The sequence below is a fragment of the Urocampus carinirostris genome, chromosome 15 (assembly GCF_059441175.1).
Source record: "Urocampus carinirostris isolate Australia breed hairy pipefish chromosome 15, RoL_Ucar_1.0, whole genome shotgun sequence".
Taxonomy (NCBI): Eukaryota; Metazoa; Chordata; class Actinopteri; order Syngnathiformes; family Syngnathidae; genus Urocampus; species Urocampus carinirostris.
Genome location: NC_142363.1, coordinates 26,561,514 through 26,582,186, shown reverse-complemented (window position 1 = coordinate 26,582,186; position 20,673 = coordinate 26,561,514). Strand labels below are relative to the sequence as shown.

The following is a 20,673-nucleotide window of genomic DNA, read 5'->3' as shown; positions in this document are numbered from 1 at the left end:
AAGTGCCTTTTGGTGGTCCCTACTAGCAGCAATAGACGAGTGGAGATAATAGATCGCAGCGGCTAGGTGGACACAATGGAGCCTTTCGGTGGCCATATCTGGGGTAAAAAAATTGCTCTGTCGGTCCTCCGCTCTTAGCAGCAGTCAACCGAGGATAACGAAAATGCGGCCTCAACCATGTATTCTATTCTTGGTGGGCTGGAATGTGCCGCTCCCAATAAAGGTTTTCTGTGCCGGTCCCTGCTCACAGCAATGAGATTGGGGATAATGAATCGCAGCTGCACGAGTGCAGTTCATTTCAAGCGGAACTACAGTAAAATCCTCCAGGCCTGACAAAAGTGCGCAAGGCCAGTCCCCGCCCGCAGCAATATGAGTTTGGGGATAATGTATCGCGGCTGCATGAGTGCAGTTTACTTTTTGTGGACACAACAGCAATAAAGAGCTGCTAGGGCTGACAAAAATGCGCTCTGCTGGCCCACGCTTGCAGCAATATGGGCTTTTGGATAATGGATTGCGGCCGCAGGAGTGCAGTTCACTTTTTGTGGACAACAGCAATAAAGAGCTGCTTGGGCTGACAAAAATGCGCTCTGCTGGACCACGCTTGCAGCAATATGGACTTGGGGATAATGGATTGCGGCCACACGAGTGCAGTCCACTTTTTGTGGACACAACAGCAATAAAGAGCTGCTAGGCCTGACAAAAAATGTGCTCTTGCTGGCCCCCACTTGCAGCAATATGCAATCGGGGATCATGTAATATTTTTCAACCCGTGATGCATTAAAGCTGCAAAGTACGAAGATTGTGAAGTAACAAGGGATTATAGTAGAATCAGAACTTGTGGGCACAAATACTGATGTCTCACACATTAATGCTCCTGTGTGTGTGTGTGTGTGTACATACGCTGTGTGATTTAATTTCTCATTTTTGTTTTTGTCTCAGGGCATCGAGATAACATCCATTGGCTCCAGTAACCACTATGTGACCGGAACTGCTGCAGAGGTCAGACTTTGTTACAGCAATTTAAGAACAAAAATACAAAAACTAATCGAGATTCATTTTAATTTTCAACTAGGGAATCTCTTTTAGAGCAGTGTGTCCAATGAAATCCTGATGACCAATAAAGCACCAGAATAACAAAAACATGTTTTTTTTCCTTTGCAGTAGTTATGAGCTTTCCCTAAGAACCAAAACTTTTAATTTTTTTTTTTTTAAAACCAAACGGCTGCTAATGATAAAAATGTCCGTCAAATTCCTTGTTAATCGGTGTAAATTTGGAAGTGTGTGCAAACTACTGCCTGGTGACCATTTGGCAGCTGTCAGCCACTGGATAGTGGTTCATCCCAAAAAATAGACATTTCTTCTTTTTTACTGACTTAATAAAAGGGATCTTTATAGCCATCAATCACAACAAATGTCATCCAAAATTGTCAAATAACCCACACTGTTTCCAAACTGAACAACTGAGCTACCAAATCTACAAACGTTTCCATTGTTTACGATGCCAGTTTCTAACAATTCTTTATTCAGGAGTCGTCTAAAAACCACTTCCAACCTAAAACGGTGCTCTTAAATGCTACTATGAAAACCATGTTTAAATCTTTATCCATTTAGAAATAATTTTTTTTTATGTTTGACAGCTCTGGATCAACTTTTTTCCCCCCATAAAATTGATCATTTTTGTGTAAAATTCTTAAATAACCTTAAAAAAATACCCTTTTTTCTTTGTAAGTGTCAAGTAGATGTTATATTTGGCAGGAAAAAACTCCAAACGACGAACAATCGGCACATTTGTCTTCGTAGAAAACCGAAGCAAACGGAGCGCGTGAAGTTAAAGCATAGCTGTTCCATGTCTGGGGGGCTGTGATCATCAGCTGCTGAGGCTCAACAACTAGAACGAAAAATATCGCATTTTCATCACTTCTTGACCTTTTGAGAAACTGTTAAGGGTTGTTGGAGCACTTTTTCTTGTTTTTAATGGTAAATTAACAGCCTGACTTAGTGGTTATGTATAACACGCTTCTTATTTCTAAGGATAAGTATCAATATTTTCTGTTAGTACTACTTAATTCTTAGTGTGTATTATACTGTGTTCATTTCAAGTCATGTCCAATCAAGCCATGTTTATTTGGGACACCCTTAATCACAAGGAGTCTCGAAGGGCTGCACAAACCACAGATTATTGCAATCTACAGACTATTATTACACCATCCCTGATCTAAAACCTACATGAGGGCAGGGAAAAACTACATGAAACACAATTGATTCAAATAAAAAGCAAAACACAATCACATTAACATTAGTTTCTATCTATCTACCCTGGTCATATCCCTCGAGAGGGGGGACCGACAGCAAAACAAACGCGTACAAAAACGAAGAAAATAAAAAAAGTAAAAAGTAGCAAAAAAAAAACGCACACAAATTTTTGGACCATGGCCAGCCCAAATGCCAAACACTAAAACAAGTTAAGCACCTCGGCACCCCTGCCGCATCATACAGGTGCCCTGCCCCTCCCTTAGAACACGTCTAAACATCCCACTATCCTTTTACAACATTAGTTTAGGTTTAGATATTTTAAATTATATTAAACATCTTAAAAAAGCTGACATGTTTGGCCCAGATTTTACTACTATGGTAGCCTGAATGACCATTTTGCCAAGCTAACAACCACTTGACTTCCAAAGCTGAACCCCAGCCTGCATGTAATGGTTGCCGAGCCTAGTCTTTCAGACATCTTGCACTTTTTTCCCACTGTTTCATTCTCTAGCCACTCATGTTAGCCACTTGTCTACTCACTGCTATTGTTAGCTACTCTTTGTAAATAAAGCTTTATTCGTCCTTTTATAGTGAGTCATGTAAGCTGACGTTGCTGGATTCGATGATTTAAGCATCTGGCGTTTTTTGTTTTTTTTGTTTTTTTTTTTCGTTTTTTTGCCAAACATGTTAGCCACAACGCTGCAGGCTATGGCTCGCCTCTATTGTTAGCCATCTAGCTATCTATCTATATACCGAAGCCATATCTCCCTCGTGGGAGATGGCTAGACTCAAGAACACACTCACATTCACCAAACATTCATTCCCCATTGCTCTTCCCAACCTGACACCGAACATTAAGCCACCACCTTCACAAGGAGTAAGTTGCTGTGCCATGCAACCCTTCATCAACAGAGAGGCCCGACAGCATGCACTGATTTACATTTTTGGCTTCTCCAAAATATTCCGGTTTGCTATTGCAGTCTTTTACCGCCCTTTTTAGTAGTTTCTCCCGCTCGATGCCACTTACCAACTCCAGCTATTGGCTCTTTACAGTTGCTCCGGGTGTAACCACTTCAATCTGTCTTATGTTGTCACTTGCTTTTATGTCTAGTTGCTGGCTGAAATTGTTTGAAATCGAACTCCTAGCTCACGTTTAAAAATATGGAATCCTTTAGGCTCCCGTAGTGCCTTCTTTTGAATGTTAACACTTCAGATCAATTCTAAGCTAATTATTACATTCTGTCACTTTAAGTTGTCGTATCTTTTATTTTTTAGCCTTCTAGTGATGTGGCGAAGATTCTAGCTGGAGATGAAGTGATCAAAGTCAATGACCAGATAGTGGTAAGCTATGATACTACCTCAAAATATGATGCAGAAGTTAATAATTAATTCAAACCAAAATAATTTGAGAAGTTTTTTTTCCTGTGTTTTTGTTATAGGTGGGCTGGAGCAGGGCAAACCTGGTTAAAAAATTAGAGGAGAATCCGAGTGGCGTTACTCTGGTCATCAAAAGGTCTTCTGGCTCGCTGTGTCGCCGAGATCTGGGACGGTGCTCCGTCTCCGTGCAGGTTATTTAAAAATTCGTCCACTTTTATCATTCAGTTGTGCTGCAAACTCTGCAAATTTAACAATAAAATGGATCTTTGACATCTGTAGCCGTCTCTGGCAGCCTCGATAGAATGGATATTTGACGTCTTTAGCCGTCTATGGCAGTGAATGAGTTCAAATACAGCAGTAAGGATAAAGTTCTGGATGTTGTTGCATTTAAGTTTAATAAATAATTACAGTTGATGGATTGACTTCTCAGTTTCAGAGAACTTTATCTTTTGTGGACAAAGTCAATAATAATCGAATCAAGCAGTAGATTTGTATTCCTAACTACTAGCTTACTTAATAACTTAGCACTGCACTGCAACTTTCTTTTAAAATGGAAAAAATTTTTGAAATTTGAAAAATTGTTTAATTTTTTTCCCTTAATTTATTGAAAATATATATATTTAATGTGATTTTGTTTTTTTTATTAACATTTGAAAGAAACTATATTTTTCTTTTTTAATGAAAAATAAATTGTGTTCTTATTGTACTGTGGTTTAAACTATATTTAAAATTATTTCTTCCCCAAAAAATGGTTTATCAAAAAAAAAAAAAAATATTGAAATATTGCTTTTTTCAATATGTTTGTATTTTGCTATATCTTTAACTTTTTTGTAATTTTGAAAGAAGAATATATTAAAAAATATTCAAACTTGTGTATATTGAACCCTTTCCTATTTTATTTAAAAATACAATTAGGTCTTATTTTACTGTATTTACATTTATTTTTAGGAATAACTTTATCAGAAAAAAATACTTAAATTCATACAAATCTGATTATTCATTCAGAAACGTCCATTCTTTAAAGAAAGCAGTTTGAAGGCTAAAGTTTGAAAAAAATAAATAAATAAATAAAAATTATTATTTATAACCTTCTTAATGTCTCGACTAAACCTTCTTTTTATTTTGCAACTCATTTAATGACTCATTCAATGCCATAACATATAATACGTTTTCAGAAGCATTGGTCCTGAGTGCTAAAACGTAAAAAATTTTTTTTCTTGTTTTCTTTTAAAAAACTATACTAAAGGGTTCACTCAAGCCTTAGACCATTAATTCAGTATAATAAATCCCCTTTGGATGGCAGGAACGGTTTTGATCATACTTTTGTCCACACATCAAGGAAGCCCAACTTTCTAGTGTTGCTTCCTTTTTCCGGTGAATTAGTGTATGTGGACGGCCCTACACGGCAAGAAGGTGTAGTGAAGCAGTGTGGTGAGAGTTCGAGACAAATAGTAATTGGCAGTAACCTTCTCAACAGAGCTTATCTCTGTCACACAAAAATGACACAAGTCCCATCGTCATTGTCTGGTCAGAGAGGGATGACGTTTCGTGCACGTCTGCAGGAACGCGAATGCCATGGTGACGGAATTGCATGATCATATCCCTGGAAATATTAAGCGCTGAAAGGTTTTTGCAAAGTTTATGCATTGTTCATCCATAAGTTCAGTGAAACTTAAGTGAAAGTTATTGTTTAAATGCATCCTTTCATTAAAAGCTGTTTGTTCTGAAGTTTTCTTGGAAATGAATATTTTTAAGAAACTTGGCAATTTGTTGTTTACAAAACAATGCTTAAAGCTAAAAACCTACTTTTTTCTAATGAAAGATGAAGGTGTGGAGCTTTCCTCCTTTCTATATGTTGTTGGCCTTTACATTGATTTAGTTAATACATTTCTGTTGTATTTTTTTGGAATGTTTTCTTATTTTACTGTATTTTAACTTAACTTTTAATATTTAAATTCATTAAAAATATCTGCCACATTAGATCTTTCTTAAAATTTTGAGTATAATGAATATTATTGCTCTAGAAAATAAGAAATAACATATTGTAAAACAAAAAAATAAATACTTCATATGAGCAAAATGGTCTGAGATTGGACCAATATACACAAATAAGGACACATTTCTCACATACTGTTTTTGTTTTGTGTTCACTACCTAAAGGACGACGAGTCCGACAAGGAGGACAGCTCAGAAGAAGAAGAAGTTGAGGGAGGAGAGAACAATCCGAGGCACTCCATTTTTGAGAGGGTAGCGGCTTCAGTGCGGTCCTTGTCTTTCAGGTGACAAGACTTGTTTTGTGTTTATGGTTTTTGAGCTTGCGCTAATGAGGAAAACTCTGTATCCTCGAGTTGCATTACTAATGTCGTTATAAACAATGCTCATTAAGTTATCAATAAAAATAAAAACAATTCTAATTCTAGAACATTTCTTCGAGCAACCTTATTAGGTTGGGACTCATTCGGTGAAAAACAGAGTTCATATTATCCCATAAATTCTACTAGCAAAGACTGACCTGGACAACAAGAAGAGTTTCTGACAGGGATGGGCAAAATTATTGATTTACAGGCCACACTGGCTTAAGAATTTGTCCAAGAAAAACATTGAGTTATTTAAGGGTACAGAATGCATAATTTGACCATTAGATGTTGCCGTATAGTGTTGTGAAAATGAAATGAAATGATCTGCATTTATATAGCGCTTTTCAAGTCAATGACTTCCCAAAGCGCTTTACAATGTGCTCCACATCTCCCAATAGCGGCCTTGTATTGCAGCCATGTAAGACGCTAACCTGCTTATTGGGGGTATTAGGGGTTCAGTGTCTTACCCAAGGACACTTCGACATGTAACACGAACGAGCCGGGATTCGAAATGGGATCCCTTGATCCCAAGATGAGCGCTCTACCTCCTGAGCTACTGCCGCCCCAAATTTGTGGAAACCAAATTCAAGTACCAAATGCACTAGAAAGAATACAAACTACTGAGACTCAAAGAGACCAAAATGCATCATTTTACAGCTCAAATTTTTGAGCATTTAGCTATTTTGGTTAGCTGTAGCGGCAGGATGGCAGACAATTATGTTATCTCCCTTTAGGTGAGGCTCATGTTATGTAAAATAAATTCTAAATTCTGGATGGATGTGATGGCTGTGTTCTGTTATTCTAGGATGGAAATGGTGAAAGTTAGAAAAGGATTGTTTCAAATAAAGTCCTAATGCTACCCAAACCCCTAAAAAGATGGAAAAGGAAGACGCCACTGGCGATCGTCATTTTGCTTCTGGCATGAGGTGTGCACAGGCACTTTTTGTTGAAAAAGGGCACAGCACAGAGTAACAAAGATGTTTGTAAAATTTTGGTGCTTGGTCGCCAAATTCTTAAAGTGTGCAGGGTGGCAAGTAAAACCGCAACTTGAAACATGCGCTCTAAACACCGCTGTGACGCCATTTACCAAAGTTTACTTATATACTTGAGGAAGTAAATGGTCCGTTGAAGAGATGGGAGTTCCGACACTTTTTAGAGAATCTGCCTCTTTCTGCTCGGCTCACTAAAAAGAGCCAGCTCTTTTGGCTCCCACCGGCTCTTCAGGTTGTTTATGTTGTTTAATCCATATATTACCATTTATTATGTATTATTATGAATAACTCAAAACTGGGAAAATAAAACAAATTAACACGTAAACGGTAACACTGAAAAACACAAGGGACATAAATTAAAATGTTGATAAGTCTATAAAGAAAAAGATAAAATACAAAACAATTTTAACCTTTTTTATACTCTATACTTTCTTAGTTGACATCACAGAATCCCTGAAAAAAGCTATTGAGCTCTCGATTTGTGGGTAGACGGCTCCCGACATCCACTTACAAGAGCCGTTTCGTTCGCAAACGACACGGGTCTGCTGACAACAGCACTGTCAAATGTAGGGCTCCTTTTTTTTGTGACGCAGCCCCCTCTCGCCTTTTCTTTCGGTGCATTAGTAAAAACTGTATTTGTTATTTCTATCTTACTATATGTTAGTCTCTATTTTGAATGGTAGCACGATCAGGAAAAAATGTGACGTAAACAACTTTGGATGGGAGAGGAAAACCACGCTGCTGAAAACAGTGTCAGGTGTGCTGCTGCCAAAGGCATTCACGCCATATTCCCCACGCAGTTAGCATCAGGTTTGCACGGGCCTTAAGAATTTCACATACCTGCACGCGCAACAAAAGATGTTACAAAGAAGGTGTCAACCAGTGTGATATTTTGAAGTTATAGACTTACTTTTGATAATATCCAAAGAATATAATGTTTTTGAAACACCCTAACTTTTAAATTATATTAAGGGACAAGAGTACCACCAAAACAAATATTTATATTGTTAGTACCCTTTTTACCATATATTGTTATATTTGTATCATTTCCATTTCGCTGACAGAATTTAAATGGTAACTGGCCCGCAGGCTTAGTTTGCCCAACCCTGTTTTAGAGTGAAGATAAAGGGAGTTTGCAATTATGATATGTGCCAAAAAGATTTCACTAGAAGGGAAAAGAAATGGCGCTTGGGAGGCAAAAGGATGACTGTGGTTCTGGTGACAGTTGATGGAGAACAGATGCTCTGAATATGTAGGCCAGAAATAATCCTTCGGGAAAAACATCATGTTTTCCATCAAAAACAGCAAATGGTTTTAGTAAATAACATGGAGGATTTCTATTTTGTGCACAGGAGAGCTATTCAGGGGCCAGAAGTGACCGGGGTGCATATGGGCCAAGAAGAGTCCGAGCTGTTAGCAGACAAGGAGCCGGAAGGAAGGCTCACTCCCCAAAGAGCTCCGTCATCCCTCGCAGTTTCGGGTAAAATGCAAAACAACTTCCCACACTTCACAATTCTTCATATAACCTATCTGATGTGGTTCGAAACCTTTTTTTCCCAGGAGAGTTTGAAAGTTTGGCCGGTTCAAGACTCTCTCCGGGTATTAACCGGAGAAGAGAGCGCTCGCCATCGCAACGAGGTGTTTCGCCGTTTGAATTCCACCGAAGTTCTTCACCTCCAGGAATCAGTCAAGATAGAGCTAGTGTCAGTTCATGTCCTGAAATGGTGGGCCACACGGTAAGGAAAAAATACACCGTGCGATTGTGTTGTGGGGATAAATTCCCCTTTATTTTTTGGGGTTAATATTGAAATTGCAGTGAATATTGTCTTTTTATAGACTATAAATCACACTGGAATATAAGTCGCACTAGATGAAAATTGCCAAATCAGGTAGACAAAAAAACTCATGTCGTGGCCACATTTTTGGCAAAGTAGACAACGCAAAGTCTCATCATAAAAGAAGTTTTGGCGCAAAGGAAAACAACGCTAGTTTTCAGCGTAGAATATGAGAACGAAGAAGAAGAAAATAGTCGTGGAAGACGTCAGCTGTATGTGCAAGAGAATCACACAAGCAGTGTATTCCTTGCAAATAATGCCCCCCCCCCCCCCCCCCCCAAAAAAAAAAAACTGAAGTAGTCTAATTTTTGGCAAATTTTCTATGTGAAAGTACACAACGCTAATTTTCATCATAGAAAAAAGACCCTAGCTTTTAACGCAAATATAGACAATGCTAGTTTTCAGTGTAGAAGATGTGGAGAACACTAATATTTGTGGTAGAAGAAGAACATGTAGCATTTTAAAGAAAGTAATTATAGAAGACGCTAAATTTGCGCGCGGAATAATCATAAAAACAGACGCTAGCATGTCATGCAAAAGAATCGTTTAAGAAGACTAGCTTTCCACGCAAAAATGCCAAATCAGGTAGAAATATAACACAGGTCACCTGGATTTCGAAAATAATCATTTTCATCATAAAAGAATACGATAGCTTTAGGCGCACAGGTAAAAATGAGGACCACGCTAATATTTTTCGAAGAAGAAAATTCAAGCACCAAATTTCAGTATAGAAGTAGACAGCGATAATTTTTGTCATAGAAAAGTAGCACAAAGGAAAATAATGCTACTTTTCAGCATAGAACAAGAGAACATTGCTAATATTTGTTGTAGAGTAAGGAGACGCTAGCATTTCGAGCAAAGGATTCGTAAAAGATGCTAACTTTTTCGCCTAAAAGAACCACAAGAGCAATCCCTAGCTTTCTAGGCAAATTATTGTTGAAAGAAAACTGCTTTCTAGCAAAGGGAAATGCTTGCTTTCAGCATAGCAAATTAAGAATATGCTAATATTTGTTGTAGAAGAAGAAGACATTAATATTTCACACAAAATAATCATAGAAGACGCTAGCTTTGTGCAGCATAGAAAAAGACTGCCCTAAGTTTTGTCTTGGAAGAAAAATACAACACTAGTTTTTGGTCTTGAAGAAAATGCTAGCTTTCCAAGGAGGAAAGTGACAACACTAGTTTTCCGGAGGAAATCCCTTAAGAAAAACACAATGCAAATTTTCTTGTAGAAGAAGAAGGCGCAAAGAAACTGTAGAAGATAACATTATTTTTCCATGCAAAGGAATCATAGTAGAAGACACTAGCTTTCCAAGTAATGGAAGACAACACTAGATTTAGCCATACGACAAAAGAGGAGGATGTTAGTTTTCGGTGTAGAAGAAGACGGCGATGCAATTGTTCTGCGCTAAAAAACACACGCTATCTACTTTTCAGCTTAAGGGAAGACAATACTCATTTTCCTCTTGGAAGAAAAACACTACATCGGTGTCTGATTTTGAAGAATACGCTAGTTTTCTGCTCAGAGGACACAACTCTATTTTTCCGGCTTAAAAGATGAAGACCATTCTATTTTTTTTGCAGCAGAAGGTGCTAGCTTTCCGATGGATTAAAATAACAATAGTTTGGGGAAAAGAAGATGTTTTGTTGAATTACAATGTATTAAACCCCTTCCCGCCATCACATCACCCCTGTCCTTCAGCATCTCCACTGGCTCCAAATAAACCGTATAATCGACTACTTATCTTCACCTACATGGCCATTCATAACCTTGCCCCTTCTCTACCTCTCTGACCTCCTTCACATTGCCACGCCATACTCTTTTGTACACCTCACTAAACCCGCTGCTCATCTCAGCAGAGCTTTCAGCCGCTCTGCCCCCCAGCTCTGGAACTCATTGCCGCCTGACCTCCGGAATTCTGCTGTCCACCTTCAAATCACGACTCAGACTTGCCTTTTTGTTATCATCTGCCTCACAAACCGCCCCCTTTATAACTCTACTTTGTATATGCTGTTTATTACTTGCTTGTTTTATTTTTGTTTTGTTCTTTCTTTATTGTTTTGGTACTCCGTGTATAGTGACCTTGGGTGTCCTGAAAGGCGCTGTGAAGTACAATGTATTATTATTATTATTATTAATGATTAATAGAGGTTTGTATGGAACAAATGTTGAATACTGAATCAACTCGTATGTTTTCAGGGGCACCAAGAGACAAAGAAAAGTTCTACCAAAGGTACTTTTGGAGAATATAATGTTGATGTTCTGTTTTTCCATCCGCTCCAACATACGATTCGCTTCCTTCCATCTCAGGAATGACGGCAGCCCTCAGTCGCCGTCGCGTGTCCTGCCGAGAGCTGGTGTTGCCCGATTGCGACGGCTGGCTGTGGAAGAAAAGAAAAGAGAGCAGCGTTTTCATCACCCAAAAGTGGCAACGCTTCTGGTTTGTCCTCAAGGGGGCCTCGCTCTACTGGTACAACAGCCAACAGGTGAGACTCATCTTCTTTCTCAGGGGTCACCAACCCTTTAAAAGCTGAGAGCTTCTTTTTCTGTTAGTGACTAGCCCGAAATACTACCAGATTCGGGGTTTGTACGGGGGATTGAAATCCTTGAAGATTCTTGAATTTTAGTGCAAACAGGATTCAGGGCTAACCACTCTACTGAGACAGCCCTGATTAAGGTAACCAATGATCTTCTACTGGCAATGGACTCCGGTGCTTCATCACTCTTGCTGCTGCTGGACCTTAGTGCTGCCTTTGACACTGTGGACCATAATGTCTTACTAGAACGGTTGGAAAAATTGATTGGTCCCTCAGAAACCGTCATCTTATGGTTCAGATCCTACCTCTCAGATAGGACGCACTGTGTTAAATATGGTGAAATGACATCTGAGCTCTTTAGTGTTCCTGTAGTGTTCCGCAGGGTTCAGTACTTGGCCCCCTTCTTTTCAGCATTTACATGCTTCCATTAGGCGATATTATTCGCAAGTATAATATGGTGTAATAATAGTCTGTGGTTTGCAATAATCTGTGGTCTGTGCAGCCCTTTGAGAGTCTTTGTGATTAAGGGCGTCACAAATAAACATGTCTTGACTTGACGAGTGTTGTGTTTTTAAGGGCAGGAAAACACTTGAATTTTGGGTGAAGTGCTTTAAAATGTTCAAATTTGTTGCCATTGCCATGTTTCTTGGCAGTCTGACTATAAATCCTGCATTAGATGAAGAAAAAGACTGGTTGCACCCATGGGGGCAGCTCTATTTAGAAAAATTGGCTCTTTTGACTCGGCTCCCAAGCGGCTCCCCAGATTTAAAAAAAAAAAGTTTTTTAATATATTATCAATAATAATAAATGGGAGGTATCGCCTAAAAGGGTCTGCTTCTATGTGAAAATATATCGTAATTTATGACCAGATTGTTACTTTCAGTGTAACGCTCTACATTTTGGTGCCAGTAATCTGGGGTTGACTGAGTTTTTAAAATGTAGTTACTAGTTACTAAATATTTACTATTTTTTTGTAACACGCCCAACACTTGTTGTTACTACGATATTACACGTCAATGACCCTTCGCCTACGTGCTTCCGTTCACATACTGACAATGAAATAATTTCTATGCTTTTTTTAAAATTTATTTTTAGGACGAGAAGGCAGAGGGTTTGGTCAACATCAGCAGTTACAACATAGAAAGCGCCGGGGAGCACAAGAGAAAATAGTAAGCACTGATACCATGATTAATTCTGTTTGTTTTTTATCAACGGTGATTAATTAGAAATATTTGTGTTTTCCCTGTCAAGTGTGTTCAAAATGTGCCACCAGCGATTTCACAACTTCTTTTTTGCTGCCGAAAACGTCAGCGAGATGAGCAAGTAAGTTGGCATTCCAATTAACGGATCTAAATAAAATAGTAAGACAATAAAAAAAAAAAAAAAAAATTACAGTGTTACATGAGACGTCAGCCTTTTCCAGCTAGCCTACATTGCCCCCTGGCGGTGGACTTATGCACCATCATTAACACATTTATTTTTTTGACATGACAAATTTAATAATAACATATTTGTAAAAAAAGATTAAAATCCAACGTAAGGTCATTATTTATACTTTTTTTTACAGGTGGATAAACTGTCTCATAACATCCATTCAGAAGCATAAGAAACTCAGCCCGGGCCCAGACAGTGAAGAAGGTGCTTACCCTTTATTTTTCTATTCGGATACTCCACCTATCATCCATCTATCCATTAGCTGCGCCGGTTATCCTCAGTAGGGTCGCGGGGGTGCTGGAGCCCATCCCAGCTAACCTCGGGCAGTGGGCAGGGGACACCCTCAACCGGTTGCCAGGCAGTCGCAGGGCACACAGGGACAGACAATTCGCCCGTTCACACCTAGGGACAATTTGGACCGGCCAATTAACCTGACATGCATGTTTTTGGAATCTGCGAGGAATCCGGAGTGCCCGGAGGAAACCCACGGAAGCACAGGGAGAACATGCAAAAAAATTCCACACAGGAGGTTCGATCTTATGACCCCAGAACTGTGCCGCACACGCGCTAACCTCTGCGCCGCCGTGCTGCTATCCCACCTACGTAAAAAAAATCAACTATTAAAAAAAAAAATCAAACTTATTTGGGATAAACGGTCTTGCCCATTAGGGTTGGACTATATGGACAAAAAATAATAATGAAAAAAACTCAATCTGGCCGGATGAGGATTTTTCTATTCAAACGTACAAAATTCCACCAAACATGCAATAATTTAAAGGGACAGATGGTATTTAATTCCTCGTAATAACTTCATAAAAAATTAAGAAAAAATACATAAACTATCATATAAATGTTCACTTTTTTAATATGCAAAGGCTGAGAAATGTGTATTTATTCAACTTCACATGAGCCCTTACTTAGAAGGGCGGACATAATTGTCTGCCATCTTGCTGCTACGGGTATTTCAAAACATCGCGAAAATCTGGTCCAAAGAAATGAGGGGGAAAATGGTGTGGTTGGTCAAATAATACTCACTGTAATGTGAAAGCAATTTTTATTGTTGAAGAATGAATCCTGTCTAAATTTGTCGGACAGCAATAACGGATTTTAAATTAGTTTTAATGCAAATTCTTAGCTCTTTCCAAACATGACTACTTTTTTTCACGTTTTCCTTCCTGAGCCTCTCATCTTAGCCACTATGCTGCATGCTACGGCTCATCCTAGCTGCTATTGCAGGGGTTGGTAAACCATACCTCGCAATCCATATATGGCTCTTTTCGTGAGAACATATCGCTCGGAGATAAAATAATACTCATGTGAATTTCATCTGTAGCATTCCGAATCTGATAAACGCACAGTTTAGTCTTTTGCGTGCATAGCTGACGTAGTGCTAGAAATTGGAAGGGTTTGGTCCAGTATATGAAGAGCATACTCCCCACTACAGTATACAATTGAGGTGTCACACCAACAGACCCCGTTTTGGCTGTACGTCGCTAAAGAATCCTTTATTTGAAAGCTCATTGAAGAATTTAGGTTCATGTAGAGACACTTAATTATAAAAACTCACAGAAAAACAACCAGAAGTGCCAGCCAAGCACACGGAGCAATTTGATTGGGTGGGCGATGGTGTGGGCAAAGCTATGCACATAGCGAACTTCTGTCCGCCCAGCTCCGTCTACACCTTAGGTAAATATGTCAGTATCTTGGATTACAGTATTTTGTGACATTTTTACAAAAAAACTCTGCCTGCACCTTGTTATGAAACCATTTTGAAAAAATTGAAGGTCAAAATGAGCCTTAAAGATCTTAAGTCATTTCGGAAGGGAGACCAGATTAAAGTGCAATTTTTTTTTTATATGTGACACCGGCTCTGGCGTTATTCTTATTTCTTAAATTGTATCAAATCATCCAAAATCACAGTCGAATACACCGCGCTGAAAAATAAGAACTTTTTTTCTGGAGAGCGAGTTTGGCGATGTTGCTGAAATGTGTCTTTAAATATATGGTCTGGCTCTGAATATTTTGCTATTATGGGTCTTTGGGTCAAAAAGGTTACCAAACCCTATGCTATTGTTAGCTTCTCCATGTAAATAAAGCTGTCTTTGTCCTTTAATATGACTTATCTTGCGTATACAGTCATGCATTCTTGTAGCTCTTCCTGCTAGCTGCTAAAGTTAGCTACTTCCACCAGCTCTGACCAACTCCAGCTTTTGACTCTTGTCACTCACTCGTTTCTTATATTGTCGATTTTATGTCCTGTCAATGGTTGGGATTCATCCTTGCCCGTGCAAAGATATGGGATAAGGCTTTCAAATGTATCCAAGTGGTATCTTTCGGGCTTCTGGAGTGTGTCTCCTTCCAATGTACACTTCAGCTCCATGCTAAGTTACAACAACCTTTATTGTCACTTTAATTTTCATTACAGAGTGTTACAGTGAGACGGAATCCGAGACTGAGGGTTCGCCTTCGCCTCGCAGGAGAAATAAGGTCAGTTCACAATTTGACTCTTAAAGATATTCCCAAATTCTTAAACATGTGAAATGTGAGGAAACACTTCAGGGTTTTTGCATAAAACCTACATATATTTAATCGGTATATTCCAATTTTTATCCGAGATAATACATTTATAATACATCCCGTCTTGTTTTTGTCATCTAAGCTGTGACGTCATTAGAGAAACACCAGCACCCTAACTATCAAGCCAGTCGCTATATTATTTCAGTTAATTATTCGTAGAGGTTACTAGTGTTTAAGACACGTTTTGGTAGTTTTTGGGAAGAATGCCTAGGCATTGTCTTGCAGGTGCATGCAGTAAGGTACAACAAAGGCCAAGCAGCCAAAAGGGAGATAACTGGATAAAACAAGGTGGATGGCTAACCAGGAACTTCAACAAAGATGGCCGCAGCCTCAGTGGAAAAGGCTGGTCGATCAAAGAAAAACACCGTGAGCAGCCAGGGTAACCGAGGAACAAACAACGAATAGCGGGAACCGATATGGTGACAAAGGTGAAGCCGGCCAGAAATAAACGCATCAAATAATATGGGAAAGTGAGTGCTAACTCCAGGCTAGCCGATCAAGATACATACGGTGAGAAGCCAGGCTAACAGGGAACCGACAATGAAAAGTGTCAATGGCTAAGGGGATAAACGTGAAGGCGGCTGGGAATTAACCAAGGGACACGGCAAAACCGGTGCTTACCCAGGCTAGCCAGCCAAACACGCAATTAACGAGTGTTGTGGATGAACGGTAGGCAAGTGGCCTTCGAGCTGACAATGGCCTAGTGTGTGAAGACATCTGGCGGAAGTCGTGGTAGGATGTTGTTGTAGGAAGTCACAAGCTGTTGACTGAGTGAGCTGGGGCAGGCAAACATCACGAGATGCTTTGAGCACAGTATAAAGCCCAACGTTTCTTGAACGAACTTTGATCATTTCTGAATAAAGAGCGTTCCCTCTTTGCCATATCTCCTTCTCTGCGTATATTTTGGGACGACGTCCTCTCCAAAATAAGCGCCAACCGGGAGCAAAAAACTCAGGAAAGCCCCCGACCGCCCCAATGCTAACAGCGAGCTGTCTGGACGAAATTATATGAGCGACACACACAACAAGAAACACAAACTAAACGAGCGGTATGCAATCGCTTCACTACAATTGCTGTTATTTTTGTAGCTTGCCTCACATGTTGTGTTAATGGGATCCGCCATTTTGAAAGTGCCGTGTTCCTCCGATGACGTCACAGCTCTACAGCAAATCAAATGGGTCTACCAGGCATCAAAGGGGTGACCTTTGTGAATTGTATAGATTCGGGGTGAAAATGTTTACTTAATCCTTTTTAGATTTATAAATATTTAATTAGATTTCCTTTGTTGTTTAATGTTAATGTATTTCTATAAAAACTAATATTTTATCTTCTTTTATCTCTCTTTTTCAAAACTTACGTTATTGTATTCCTGTTCCTTTTTTTCCATTTTTGTCTTTTTTTTCTTTACTTTCCCCTTGTTTTATGTCTTTTCATGTATATTGTTGCGTAATATTTTGTAATGTAGGGATTACTGCAAGAAAATCCACCTGGAGAGTTTTGGACCCAAAAGATCCGTAAAAAACCCTCAGAATTACCATGTCTTCAAATAAACTCTGGTCAAAGACGTCACCGCGATTTTATTAATTTGATTAATTTGACATTTCAGGAGTTTCAAATTCGTCGAGATACAGCTTATTTTTAAATCAACGGAAACAGTTACCTTCCCTGGTAACTAGTTGCTTTTACTACAGAGTAATTCAGTTACTAACTCAGTTACTTTTGGAAGATGTAGACTCTACATACTCTACATTGTAGAGTTACTATCACCATACTTGTCAACCTCCAGGGCTCCATGCCCGTACAAACTGTCGTATTTTCCCGTACAAAATACAAAATAATCGTACACCATATTCTTTTTTTTCCGGAATTGATGCATGATGGGAAATCGCTAGGCGGCAGACGCATGAGATTGACAATTTTGCGTTTTTCCGTGCAGATTTCCTCGTACGTCGTACACGTCTTAAAATGCATAAAAACGTACTTTGTACAGCAAAAACGTACAGGTTGACAGTTATGCTATCACTAATTACTTTTTTAAAATTAACGTTCCCAACACTAATTATAATAATACAGCGACGTTTGGTGTCTGGAAAGTCGCTTCAAAATAAAGTGTATTATTATTATCATCATAATTGTTAATAATAATAATCTCTGACGTGTGACAGAAATTCCAGTCCAGCACCCTGCCACGCCCCAAGCACAAGAGCAACCTTAAGCTGCCATTACCCAGCCCATCAACAGGGGGCAGCAAAGGTAAGGGAATAGTTTCATCTCCCTTACCCACATTCGACTCAACATTTGCATTTCCAGTTGCTCCAGAAGACGAAATGGGCAAGATGTTGAACAACATCAAGGAGGGTGGGGTGTCCTTGATGGGCAGAGAGCAGCCGTTGACTCACGACCACTTTCGGAGGTCTTTTATCCGTCGTAATAAGAACCCCGTCATCAATGAGAAAGCGCACACGCTGCGTGCTCTGCAGAGCACGCTGAAGGTGAGGTGGGCTGGGTGGAGTCTAATTCAAATTCACACTCACGGTTGCCTTTTATTTTACGCAGAAATATTTGATTTTCTTTTGTCCACCAAACTTATATAAAGTATGGTTTGAAGTGGAAAGTAGCATAGTATCATTATTGCAAAAAAGCCTAAAAAATAGTCTCGTTAATAGAAACATGTGGCTCATTCAAACTAGTTTTTGTAGTATAGTGTTAGTCAAGTCAAGTCTCGTTTGTTTGGATAGCTCTTAATAACAAAATGTCTCAAAGGACTGCACAGCTTACAATTACACCATCCCCTGATCTTAAACCAACATGCAGGCAAGGAAAAACTCAAAAGCTGTTAGTCGAGTCATTTTTATTTGTACAGCCCTTAATCACAAAGAGTCTCAAAGGGCTTCACAGGTTATTACACAGACTATTTTTTTCAGACTATTTTTACACCATCCCCTGATCTGGAACCAACATGACGACATGGGCAAGGAAAAACTCAAAAAACCTCAACATGTTAGTGTGTTGTATAATGTTGTTCACCTTTAAAAGGACATTGTGCTTATTTTTATTTTGCTTATTTTGCTTTTTATAGTTCAAAGATCCTGTCCATTCGAGAGAAAATGTTGCCCTTTTTATTTTTTTCTTATCTTAGGGTAGTTTTTCTTCGCTTCTATAATTCAGAAAACCAAGCCCCTTTGAGGAAACATTTTCCCGTTTAATTTTTTTTTTTTTTTTTTAATTTTAGTGTATTTTTCTTTTGTTTCTTTAGTTCACAAAATGTCAACCCCTGTTGCTGATTTTAATTGTTATTTTTACTATTATTTTGGAATATTTTTTGTAGATTTTTTATTAAGTAAGCCTTGGCTCCAAAAAAGTTAAAGGGAGAGTGTGTATTATTTAATTATTTAAGTGGTAAAAACAAAGAAAATTGATTACAGAATAGGCAAAAATACATGAACTGCTATATAAACATGAATTATTTTTTAAAGCTGTATTTATTTAGCATAAGATGAGCTTCACTCAGCGATAACTGACCATAATCTTTGGCCATCTTGCTGCTACGGGTACTCAAAAAACTCAAATAGGCTGGGCAAAAGAAAAAAAGTAAAATGGTGCTTTAAGGTTACTTTGAGTCTTCGTAATTGGTATTCGTCCTTGTGCTTTTAAGAACTCGTTTTCAGTTGCACGTTCCATTACAGCAACCTCTAGTGGTCAAATATCACTGTGCCTTTAAGAAACAATGTCTGAAATGTTAACTCCTTGATTGTGGTCAAGGCCAAAGAAACGGAATTGCAGCAGCTCAACAAACTCTTGGACGATCCCGACCCGACGGCTTCCAAATACCGCCGGTGGAAGGAGCAAAACGAGGAACTGGTCCAGGAAATCGAGAAACTGGCCGCCAAAGCGGGAGACGCGGCGACGCCCGACGCGCCCTCGGAGGCGGTCGCCGTGGAAACGGTCGCCACGGAAACGGGCATCGAAGAGAAGAAAGGCGCCTCGGGGCTGAAGCTGAGCGACGGGGAGCAGCTTGTGGACGCCGAACCTTCGGATGTGGTCCTGGAGCTCCCTCGGGTCTCCTCGTCGGAAGAGAGGGACAGTTTGGGTTTGAATCTGTCGCTGGGATCGCTGCAGGACTCCATCAATATGCAGCTCAGCCAGATGCGGGAGAGCGGCGAGGCTCCGGACGCTTATTTTTACATTTAGGAAAAGGGGGACGAGCGTCTCTTACGCTTTTCCGATCTGAGCAAGCTGTCTCAAAAAATCACTCCCAGTCAACGGTGGCAAAAATTAATAACAAACCTGCACATGAGCATTGTGTTTGTGGCAAAAATGTCCAGTCTTAAAGCACCAGTGTGCATTTTAGAGCCATAGCCCCAAACCTCTTTTTTATTACAAACCAGTTTAACTTCTGACAATGTTCTTGCAACCGGCCCAATAATAACCTTTGTAATAGCAATAATAATAATAATAATAGAAAGCCTACACCAATAGTGTAATCCAGGAACACTAATCATACAGCCGGATTCTTTGATCTAGCCCATCATAAAATATCTCGAAAAAATAAGCAAGTCTCCAGGTCATTTCTATCAGGTTATGAATGCTCTCTCCGCCTGCTAAAGGGCAGTGGTGAGTTTGTATAGCATGGTGAGTTGGTTCAGGTGTAAAACTGCATTTACACTCCTGTTAAAATAAAACATGCACACAATGCCAAATATGAAAATCTTGTTGTTAATAAATACTTACATGTCAAACTTTTGACATTTAAAAAAAACAGTAGATTGTATTGCACACTTTATTTGCTGATTTCTGTGATTTAGGCATTTTTGACTTTTTTTCCACTGGTTCCTTTTCTAACCACTCACTAACAATCTACCACTTAGCCGCAGGCTCACTGCTACCCGCTATTGTCATTGTTAGCTACTCCATGTTAAGAAAGCCTGCTTTAGCCTACACCTGCTGGTCATTCAAGTGAACATGACTGATTTTAATGTTCAAAGGATTTCCACTTTTTCCCATTGTTTTCTTCTCTAGCCACTCACGTTAACCACTTGATCGCAGTCTATTGTCATTGTTAGCTACTCCATGTTAAGAAAGCTTGCTTTATCCCTCACCTGCTGGTCATTCAAGTGAACATTACTGATTTTAATGATCAAGGCATTTCCACTTTTTCCCAATTGTTTTCATCTCTAGCCACTCACGTGAACCACTTGGTCGCAGTCTATTGTCATTGTTAGCTACTCCATGTTAAGAAAGCTTGCTTTATCCCTCACCTGCTGGTCATTCAAGTGAACATTACTGATTTTAATGATCAAGGCATTTCCA

General features: G+C 39.2%; 1 protein-coding gene across 2 annotated transcripts in view; it reads left to right on the top strand.

Moving 5' to 3' along the window:
* The window catches only part of cnksr1 (connector enhancer of kinase suppressor of Ras 1), a 61,813-nt gene extending 41,249 nt beyond the window's left edge, over nucleotides 1-20,564 (top strand). The window contains exons 7-21 of one of the 2 annotated variants that reach the window (XM_088354880.1): nucleotides 940-999; nucleotides 3,529-3,594; nucleotides 3,693-3,821; nucleotides 5,791-5,909; nucleotides 8,332-8,459; nucleotides 8,540-8,715; nucleotides 11,015-11,048; nucleotides 11,126-11,301; nucleotides 12,448-12,521; nucleotides 12,604-12,675; nucleotides 12,920-12,990; nucleotides 15,212-15,273; nucleotides 17,529-17,616; nucleotides 17,674-17,855; nucleotides 19,126-20,564. In XM_088354880.1, the coding sequence (XP_088211006.1) occupies nucleotides 940-999; nucleotides 3,529-3,594; nucleotides 3,693-3,821; nucleotides 5,791-5,909; nucleotides 8,332-8,459; nucleotides 8,540-8,715; nucleotides 11,015-11,048; nucleotides 11,126-11,301; nucleotides 12,448-12,521; nucleotides 12,604-12,675; nucleotides 12,920-12,990; nucleotides 15,212-15,273; nucleotides 17,529-17,616; nucleotides 17,674-17,855; nucleotides 19,126-19,554 (1,866 nt within the window). In that variant the 3' untranslated portion in view covers nucleotides 19,555-20,564. Of the gene's footprint in view, nucleotides 1-939; nucleotides 1,000-3,528; nucleotides 3,595-3,692; nucleotides 3,822-5,790; nucleotides 5,910-8,331; nucleotides 8,460-8,539; nucleotides 8,716-11,014; nucleotides 11,049-11,125; nucleotides 11,302-12,447; nucleotides 12,522-12,603; nucleotides 12,676-12,919; nucleotides 12,991-15,211; nucleotides 15,274-17,528; nucleotides 17,856-19,125 lie in introns of both variants that reach the window. The other variant, XM_088354879.1, reaches the window with a different exon arrangement.
* The last annotated feature ends 109 nt before the right edge of the window (nucleotides 20,565-20,673 follow it).